The 10,765-nt window shown below is 44.6% G+C and overlaps 1 protein-coding gene across 11 annotated transcripts in view; it reads right to left on the bottom strand.

Moving 5' to 3' along the window:
- CDK14 (cyclin dependent kinase 14) overlaps positions 1 to 10,765 on the bottom strand; it is a 742,587-nt gene that overhangs the window by 187,723 nt on the left and 544,099 nt on the right. The window contains exon 13 of one of the 11 annotated variants that reach the window (XM_070058419.1): positions 53 to 10,027. Coding sequence (XP_069914520.1) covers positions 9,731 to 10,027 — 297 coding nt within the window. The 3' untranslated portion in view covers positions 53 to 9,730. 11 annotated transcript variants of the gene reach the window in all.

Here is a 10,765-nt window from a genome sequence, read left to right on the forward strand (position 1 = left end):
AAAAAGAAATTTACCTTAAGAAAACTTTCAAAAAAAAAAGCAATGCATAAATATGTACTTCTGAAATGAAGGCACTGAAAAAAAAATATTCAGGATTAAAGGGAGAATGGAGTTGAGAATTGGAGCCAGGAGTTCAATGGCCAAGAAAGCTCAAGTCAATGTAGAGTTGACAATGGTTAATCATCTGCTTTCAAATCTGAAAAGACTAAAAAGGTTTTGAATTTTTGTAGCCCGGTATCTCTGGCTATCCTGTAAAATGGTATATTATTGTCCTTATTTCAGTCAAAACTGAAAATAGATCAAAGCCAGATCTATTTGGTGTAATTTTCCCTGGGTAAAGATGCAGTAGCTGTGTTACAGCCTCCTATTCCAGACATGAAAGAAGCAGTCCCAGGAAGGTATGAGCTGGAGGCAGCTGTCCGTCACAGAGGCAGGCTGGCTGCTGGGTCGGATGGAAACAAAGCCTACCAGAAGCCGGCTCACCAGAGAGGCTGATCCAGCTCTGCTGTAAGAACAACTAAATTATTATCATTTATTGGGGCTGACTTTATGCCAGGCACTGTCTGCTAAAAACACTCTCCAGATTTTATCCATTAATCTTCAGTGATCACAGTGCACCCTACAAGTGAGGGACTTGCTGAAAGTTTGTGTGTCCCCCAGATTCCTATGTTTAAAGCTAATGCAGGACGGGCCAGGATGTGATGGGGACTTTGAGTGGTGTTTCAGTCATAACGGTGGGGCTCTCAAGGGTGGGATTAGTGACTATGTAAGGTGCGACGGTGTCCACCATCTTCCGCTTTGTAAGGAAGAGGGCCCTCGGCAGATCCCAGACCTACCAGCACCTCGATCTCAGACTTCCCTGCCTCCAGACTTGGGAGAACCATGTCTGTTGTTCATAAGCCACCAGTTTTTGGTATTTTGTTACAGCGGCCCAAGTGGAATACAACGATACTCTTGTGCTCTTTGTACAGAAAAGGCTCGGAAGGGCAGGTCCTGTACGAAGACCCCAAGCTCCTAGACCGAAGAGGAGGGAGCAGAACAGAGTGTTCTGACCCCAAGGCTTAGATTCTTTCTACAAGACCACACTGCTCCTCTGGTTTCTGAACCAAAATGGCTTCCTTTCCTTTCTGACGCATCTTGCTTCCCTTGCACTGAAGATTTCAAATTTATCCAGTTTGTATCTATTCACAGTGAATGCCATCATCCACAGAATACATTCACTCAGACATATCACTGTCCTCTTTTAGGAACCATGGCCACATCCGTCTGCTGCTGGCCAGCAGAACCTCTGGCTGATGCAGAGTCCATCTCATCTGGCTGCATCTATAGAACCCCTGAAATTGGACAAGGCTGGTTAGCGGCAACATTCTTTAGTTATGGAAATCATCTGGAAGGCAGGTTAGTTTTTGTACCCTGGTGGCCGTGTAATTTACAATGCCTTGCTATCTCTGTGCACAGATTCACCTTCCCCCAAAACAAGAGCAGAAAGAATACCCTGGTGTTCCCCTTCCTAACACAGCTGTGTGAATGCAGAGCCTTCCTGAAAACTCTGACCCTGAGCCACCATAAAGCATTGTCCATTACTGCGTTTACGTCAAGCATGACACCTGTTCAGGCAGCCCAAGTCGTCAGTAACAGCCATACACGGAACAGCTACTGCAGAGCTGCAAGTTTCTATTAAAGCTGACCAGGAGGGTTTGAATTTTAAACAGCCTTGCCTCTCTAGCAACTCCAACTTAGAAAAAAAATATGAAAATATCATATGCAAAGAGCAAGATAATAATAATAATTAATACTGTTTAAGAGTAGTAAAGGCCAAGTCTGTTGGCCAGGCCCAGTACCTCAGGGCACTAGGAAATCATCAGCTAGAGATCCTTTATTCACTCCCTGGACATCAGATCATGTCCATTGGTTCAGACTGTTTCTTCCTCCCACTAATGGGCACTCAGACCCAGTTTGTACTTAGCTACTTTTCTTTTCCATTTCTTAGAGACCTTTCCATGCTGGAGAAAACAGTGGGAAATAAAGTCGGGTCAATCTCTTTGGAAATGTGGAATATATTTCACTGAGAAGTATTACGTTTAGAGAAAATAGACCCGTGTCCTTAAACCGTTTTTGCTCATTACAAATGGAATCCAGCAGACAAAGTGAAGAAAGGGAAAACCACTGGGGAACCAGGAACAGATGAGCAAGAGCCCCCTAGGAGTGCTGGCTGCCTTCCTCCTTGATGCAAGGATTTGCTTCTTATTTCCTTTTCTTAATAGGAATAATAGGCGCACTGAAGTTTGTGGAAGGCTGTAACAAAGGTGCCTTCTTTGTCACCTTCTGTGCCGCCACAATGCTTTGCTTAGTTTTGCTCGAAAGTTTGACATGTGAAAAAAAATTTACTCATTTCTGCTCTATTCTTCCAACAGAATCTGGTTTCCAAAATCTTAAAACTTGCTGTAAATGATGAATATAGAAGATAGGCAGCATTCATAGTACTAATGGACTTGCCACAGCAAGGCCTGGGATAAATGATGTGATTCAGGTTTCAAATGCACCTGCAATGCTGCTTCACACTTGGATTGCAAATCTCCCAGGAAATACTACTGAACATCTGATATGCAGAGCCTGGGTTTGGTGGGCTGGGGAGGAACAAGCAACCTAGTTCACTTTTAACAGATAGTCATGGTGGGGCCATAAGGTGAGCAATTAACAGTATAATCTATAAATGCTATCAATTAATAAACACGGAAAGTATTGAGTTGCTTGCATCACCAAGGATAATGACTTGATGGCTTTTCATCAATACCTGAGAGCATGTTTTGCCTTTAAATTAAGTGACACACAACATTTAGTGTGAGGCTTGAAGGGTGGCCAGAAATCCTAAAATGAGGGGCATGTGTAAAGGGCAATAGGTGTAAAAATGCCAGAGGATTAGGATTTTGCCAGCAAAGAAAACATAAGGGGTTTCAAATATTCACAAATCAAAATTCATCAGGGTTGGGGTGAATGTCAGGCCTAGCAGCTACAGCACGAGTTAGGACATCCACATTCCACGCTGGAGTGCCTGCGTTTGCATCCTGGCTTGGCCCCCAATTCCAGCTTCCTGCTAATATATATCCTGGGAGGTAGGGGGTGGTGGCTCAAGTAATTGAGTCTCTGCCACTCACACGGAGGACCTGGATTGAGATCTCAGCTCCCAGCTCTGGTCCTGGCCTTGCCTTGGCTACTGTAGGCATTTGGGGAGTAAACGACTAGATGGGAGCTCTCTATTTGTCTGTCTGCCTGCCTCTCTCTCTCTCTCTCTCTCTCTTTCTCTCTGCCTCTCAAAAAAAAAAAAAAAATCTTACAGGGGAAGAACCTCTAATCTATAGGCATTCTTCTACAGGCAGACATTGGCTGAAGGGTTGCTTCTCTTGTGGGTACAAAATCCTGCAACGTGACTGCAGCAGGGTTTACTTGTTTAGTGATGGCTAGTACAGGCATTGCTCATTTAGGCAGCACTTCATTTTCAGAAAAGCCAATGTTCTACATGAAAATGCTGACAGCATATTTCTCATTACTTTAATGGGAAATATTTTGATATGCTACATGTCAATCCCCAACTCCCAATTTTCCATAATATAATTTTTAACAAAAGTAATCTGCTTAGTGCTATGGAAGTCACCAGCCACCATTTCAAGATGCTTCTCAAAAATAAAATTATCTGTGGAATGTTCATGTACCTCTTTAAGTATAAACAGAGAACTTTGTCTTACCTACATTCCATGAAGTAGGATACATTTTTAAAAAAAGCATATATGTTCTACTGGGAGGAAAAAACAAACCTGTGCTCACTGAGAAGACGAATGTTGTGAAGTGTACCTGCAATTTCTGGGTGCAGCTGGTTAAGAAAAACCTCTGTACTCTCAAATGCCAGTAAGAGTTAACAAGCAAATGCAGAGCTTTCTAAGGCTGCAGACCACCACAATGAACAATATGGAGAACTGGGATGCGGGAGTTAGAACAGGGAGTTCTTGAGCGAGAGGTGAAGACTGAGGAAACAAAAAGAAATGAGACTGAGTTTGGTTAGTAAGGAGAGTGATCTGATCTGACCAAGGGAAACCACGGGCAAAGGAGGTTGAGGCCGATAAGAAGGACTAAGGTGTCTGGACTTCATCTAAAGCTGAATGACAACAAGCACTAAGAGACCAAGGCAAAGACAAATGACACATTACTATGCTCTGCTAGGTAACAATAGCGTCCTAACAGGGAAACAGACTGACTATATCACAAGAAAAATTAATGACAGTAAAAGGAACTTTTACAAACTTCATTAAAAAGAACATGAGTTTTCACACGAATGAGGAACTAATCCTAGACTTTAAGAATGAAAAGGGGCTTTCACAGTTGCCCCAGTCATCCAGCCATCTTTACAAATGGTTGGTTCATCCTGCCAGGTGGGTGGGCACTCAGGCAGGTGGGAAGTCAGGTGGGTGGGTACTCAGGTGAACTCCAGGCTCCTCCTCCATTCTGGGGCATATATAACAATGAAATTTAATATGGACAAATGATCTTTTATTGGCAACTAACCTATTTTCATGACCGCCTCTGGCAAGGTTATTTAAAATATTAACTTCTTTAGTACTCACAAAATCCTTATGCTTGTTTAGCACTGTTGCCTCCTCTACATCACATTTAACCTGGTGGCAGCATACAGTCTTCTAATAAAGAGGAGAAAAAATGATCCACATTGTAAGTTGCAGGGTTGGTAACATCTATAAAAGAATCTTGGAAAAGAGAACACTGACTAGACTATCACTGTAGACACGACCTCCTGTCTCCGCTCCAAGAGAGGAATGAGAAATCCATAAAGTCATCTCTATTTCTGTCCTGGGCTACCTTTTTATTTCAGTCTTCCATGCCTATAATAGTGTCCAGCTACAGGAGAGAAAATCCCTGAAATATAAACTAATTTGAGACAGCAAGGGGAGTTGAACGGTGGGCAATTTTATATAAACAACAGTTTTGTTCTGCAGTGAAACGCTGCTCCCGTACTCCCCAGGCCCTAGCTGCTCCTGACCAGGAACATGAGCAGCAGAATTCTGGCTCTTTGAACCTATGGCTTCTAAAATCAGCACTGGATGTAACAAACTGAAGGTGAAGTCAGGTGGTGGGAAAAAACAGGTATCGTGTAGGGTGAGGTTTCAAGGTTCTTGACAACACAATGTTTATCAGCTCAAGAGTTTATGTGAGGTACTCTCAGCATACCAGTAACCATAAAGAAAATACAACCAGGTCACCTACCTGTGAGGTCAGTTCTCCAGCCCTGCATGGTTACATCACCGGTCACAGGGAAGGACCCAGGCATGGCTGGAAGTGCTCCCCAGCGCTCTCTTGCGTGCAAAGCTAATAAACCTCGCAGATCAAGTCTAATTACATGTTACCTCAAATAATCCAGCACGGACAGTCTGGGATTAGTGCAGGCAGACACTGTGCTCTCCTAACTCAGGAGAAGCAGCAGGACAGAGACGCACAAGGCTAGCAAGGCGGTCTGGCCTACAGGAAGGCCTTGCCTTCAAGCCCTGGCCGACAGCCAGGAAGGCCACCCGTTTTCAACCAGATGGCTCAAACACGCTCAATGGGAAAGTGACATTTTAAAGGAAAGGCTGGAGGGAGGCATTCCTGTGCAAAATCACCTGGTGGGTTCCTGGGTTGATTTTCTAGAAGGTCCTTCTTTATGTCTTGATTGAGTTTCTTGGCTTATAAAATTTTATACGTCATAGGGAATGAAGTGAAATATAAAAGAGTTCTAATGACTGGTAGATGAAAAGAATAATCCACTGCCAGACTAGTCAAAGACAGCTAGAATAGATAAGTTTAGCCCCAGCTGATGGGGGGCAGCTGTCTGCCGTAGGACAAGTCACAAGTCCAGGACCCTGGGAAGAGCAGAAGGGACCTAGGGCAGGGGCTTCACACAGCATGCACAGCTGAGTCTGTGCTGGGGTGTCCTCTGGGGCGGGGGTGACCAGCTGCCCCTCCCACTGGCTTTGATGAGTCGGGTGAGGGAACAAATTCAGTAGTTTCAGGCCCACGTTATCTCTGCTATGCGGCAATAGCAGAAGAAAGTAAAATTCTGCTGCAGCAGGGCCCTGAGCGAGACCAGCCAGGACACGGTGAGGCCCTGCTCAGAAACGCTCTGTTGTCTGCATTTCCCACTTACTGTCACATCTCCTCAAAAAGTTACACATTTTCTTTCACTCACAACCACCCATTTATTGGTCTGAGGATCTACATAAGTGACTCCCTGTATGCAAGCTTGGAGGAGCGCTTGCTGTATACACAGCAGCAGCTACACGCCAGGGGGCATAAAAACACCGCCCCAGCTTTCACTTCCGGTCAAGCTCAAGTGACAGACACTGAACTTACCCCTCCCGCCTGAAGCAACTCAAATACCACAGAAAATGTATGATACAACAGCTCTGACGAATTGAAAGTGTTTATTTATTCCAGAAGCAGAAAAAACACTCCCCAGATGCCCACAACGGTCCTGGGCTGGGGGCCAAAGTCAGGGGCCAGGAACTCAGCCTGGGCCTCCTATGTGAATGGCAGGGACCTACATACTTGAGCCATCACCAGTGCTTCCCAGGCTCTTAACTAGGCCAAATGTCCACCCCTCTCAATGATTTCAGTATCAGCTAATGAGAAACAGGGATCCCTGAGAGACAGGAAAACAAACAAACCAGTGAGATCCGCAAATATTCCCATTTAGGCCTCAAGGAAAGTTTCAGGTCGTGCTGGCGGGAGGGGAACTGGGAAAAGCCACAGCTGGAGCTCAGAGACGCACCACCACCGTGTGCAGAGCAGTCCGAGGGAGCCAAGCCTGCACTTGGAGAAACGCTGACCATCTGTGAAAGGCACCTCCTGATGATTATGTACTGAGCGCATAAGTTTGGGGAAAAAAAAAATGACCCAGCACTAGTGAAATGAGCACTCAAGTATCACATGGACGTGTGTCCAAAGCTCACACAGGGGTGGAGTCGTCCCACTCCCAGTGGCTGGAGTAGGGGTAACCACAGTTCACATGGTACTGTTTACAGTGGCGCAGAACAACTCACCCCGGGCTAAGCGCAGCTCAGGTTCTGCCCGTTAAAGCCTAAGACCCTGAGGATGAAACTGTCTGGAGCACACCACAGGACAAGCAGAGGAGTATCTTTAGGGACAACAACAAAAATAATCCAGAATTTGACAAGAAAAACACTCACAATATATTACCTTGAATAAAAAAAATCACCAGGCTTGCAAAGAAGGAAAATACAACACTGAAAACTCCTAAAACATTCACCAAGAGCAGAATAGTTTAACATTTTGTGGTATAAGCAGGCAATGGAATACTACTTAGCAAAAAATGAATGAGCTATGGACACAAGTAACACCATGCATCACCTCAAAACATACAGTGAGGAAAAGTCATACAAAAATAAAATATATTTCCAATTATACAAAATACATAGTAAATATATTCTCAAAAATACACATTATACAAAATGTAAGAAAAAGTTACCTAATCCACAGTGGTATCAGGCAGATCAGTGACTGCCCAGGGATGGGGGAAAGGATGGACAAGGGGGGACTGAGAGATGTGGAGACGGCGAATGTATCACTGTATTGGGAAGATCCTACAGGCATTTGGGGAGTAAGCCAGCAGATGGAAGATCTTTGTCTATTTCTCTGCCTTTCAAATAAAATGAAATGAAAAATAATTATTCTTTAGAAACAGAATGACCTCAGTGCAGTGTGACTTTAAGAACATTTACATTTGACCTTTATTCTAAACTTAGATGCAAAGCTGGGATGCTTGTTTAGGTCACTGTTCTTTTTCCCTCACCTGCCTTTCTCGCACCTTTGATTACTCTGATTATCCCAGCAGCCACACTAAATTCACAATTTCAGGTTGCTAACTGGCTTCACCTGGAGTTGGCAGAGCCTTGCGAAGTGTCAGACAGCAAATTCCCAGCAGAATGACTACAGCTAATGTCACTCCCACCCCCCACTGCTCTGTGGCCACCTCCCCAACGTGGCTCCCATTCCCAGACACACTGTGCTCCTCCTGTGAGCAATCCCAGGCCAATAACAAGATGCTCAAGCAGGCGAGGGTCTCTCCTGGGGAAGCCTCCCTCTCATTCCTGAACTAGCACACAGCAGTCACAGTGGCTACTACGACCACAAGGGGCATCTAAGAAGTGCCATGCTTAAAATGAACAAAAATTCAAAAAACAACTGAAATGTAAAACCGTACTCATAGAAAGATTTCAACCACATAAAAATACTGACAGATGAAAATTAGAAGGACATGTGTAAAAATGAAAATAAAATAGTTATCAGGGGGTTGGGTTTTTTTTTCTCCCTCCTGTTTTCAAAAAACTATTTTTATTGATGTTCCATTGTCTTTATAGGAAAAAAACCCAGCTTATTGACAGCTGCTAGCCAGAGGGCTTTTTCATTCTACCCAGCTGAAATGAATCTGAGGCTTCTATTCATCTGGGAAAAAAAGGAAAAATAACATTTATTTTGCTCCGGTGGTGGGTGTTATTGCTGGGGCGGATCTGTTTGACTACCAGTTACTGGTTACAGTTTTTTGATTGTTATACATTTTATAGATGTGTCTAGCAGTGTTCTTTTTGGAAATGTACACAGTCCAGAAAATACCTCTCATTCCACAGGATGAGCAACACTGACCATGGTTAAGTCCATGATGTGGCCCTGTCTCCTTATAAACATAGCAAACCCTGCTAGGCAGTCCCAGGAAGGGCTGGCTGGAATACTGTGCTCTGGGGAGTAACGTCACATGCGGCAAATTATCTAGGCTAGGCATCGAGCTCTTGCTGAGTGCACTGCATTTGGAAAGCAAATCCTGGCTGGGCCAGAACGCTGCAGAGGGCAGTCAGGAATGCGGGCATCCAAGTGGGATATGAGGGCAGAGGGGTCACTGCTGCTGGCAGCAAAACTGGCTCAGCATTTTTGGAGGGTTATTGGTCAACATCTATAAAAATGTTCCAGGCGCACCCAGCTTTCCTCTCCCAGGAGTCACTGAGCACATACAAGGGTGCATACAGATAGAGGCAGGAATGAGAACAGCGCTGCAGTGGCCTGGTCCTCCCATGAGAGCAAAAAACTGGGAACAATCTAAATTTTCGGGAGTCAGTGAGATAAACATGCAGCATAGAATGGATTGTTAAAAGGCAAGAAAGACTTACAGGAAATGACTGAGAAAGCTGACCATGACTGATCTAGGTTAAAAAGCAAAACTATTTTGGAAATATTTTTTGGTGAAAGACACATCACTTGGGACCAGCACTGTGGTGCAGCGGGGTAAGCTGCTGTCTGTGACACCAGCATCCCATATGAGCACTGGTTTGAGTCTGGGCTGCTCCACTTCCAATCCAGCTCCTTGCTAATGCACCTGGGGAGGCATTGGAAGATGGCCTTCAGGGCTTGGGCCTCTGCTACACACATGGAGGACCTGGATGGAGTACCAGGCTTGGCTTTGGCCTAACACAGCCCCAGCTGTTGTGGCCATTTGGGGAGTGAACCCGTGGCTAGTGGATGGCAGGTATCTCTCTCTTGCTCTGTAACTATGCTTTCAAATAAAATAAATCTGTAACAAAAACTCACTTGCAAAAACACAGTTTATACAAATAAAAGCAAGCATACTCATCAAATGTTTAATGAAAGTTAACAGAGAGTGGTGATGCTGGAAAGAATTTTACATTATAGACATAAATGCTTGCAGAATCCAGTCAAATTCTAGGTGATCTTTCATACATAAAATAAGACAACAAACTGAAGTGCATTTGAAATAACTGGATACTGATACAGAGAACAAATGATAAGAAAAATAGGATATGAGCAAATCAGGAAAATGAGATTGGTAATCCAAGTGCTGGTGGCAGGGAAGATGGGCAATATTTTCTGGGGAGAAAAGTAAGCAGGTGTTAAATGACTTTCTCTCCTCTCTCCATCCTTTCATGAGCCAGAATCCAAGTTTCTGGATCAACGTAGCCTGCGGAGCACATGGAACGGAAAGTTAAAGGGCATTTCCAAGAGGGAAACTTGGGGGAAGGGTAGTTACAACATTGTTAATCTTTAAGAACAAAAGTGAGCTACTACGGGGGTGGGGGTGGGGTGGGAGGTCCCTCTGGGTTCTTCACCAGGTGTGCTGATACTGAGCACAGCCAGTAGGCAGAGGCGGACAGAGCTCCCAGCCGCCCTGCAGTCCAGGCACTGCCCATCTGCAGGGCCTGATGGTGTCGCCGACAGGCATGGCTGCCAGTGTCCTGGTGCGGGAGTTGTCTGGATGAGCCTGTAGCCATCACTGGCTCTAGGGTCCACCGAGGACAGGACTGGGTGTCTTTACAAATCACTTCAGCTCTTAAATCACGGCCGCCCACAACACCATCTGTTAAGTGCTATATGGACCCTGAAAGAAAAATCCGGTTTGGTCCTAAAAATACTATTTGCCTCATGAGAAACCATCTCCTACAGCTCTGCCTCACAGGCCTCAGCTTACATAACATTAATTAGAGATGCTAATTCTGTGTCAGAATGGTGCAGTGGCCGCACCCTGGAATGTGAAATTGTAAACCTTAAAGTTCTGCTAAAATGTGTCATTTCACCCCAGTGCCGCAAATTCTGTTTAAATCTTGCATGCTCCAAGCCTCCTTGACTGCATGTCAATTGGATGCAGTTAAAACCTTTGGCTCACAAAGCATAAGATTGATTTTTCCCCTCCTTTTGTTAA

This window comes from Oryctolagus cuniculus, chromosome 16 (assembly GCF_964237555.1).
Source record: "Oryctolagus cuniculus chromosome 16, mOryCun1.1, whole genome shotgun sequence".
In the NCBI taxonomy this organism is placed as follows: domain Eukaryota; kingdom Metazoa; phylum Chordata; class Mammalia; order Lagomorpha; family Leporidae; genus Oryctolagus; species Oryctolagus cuniculus.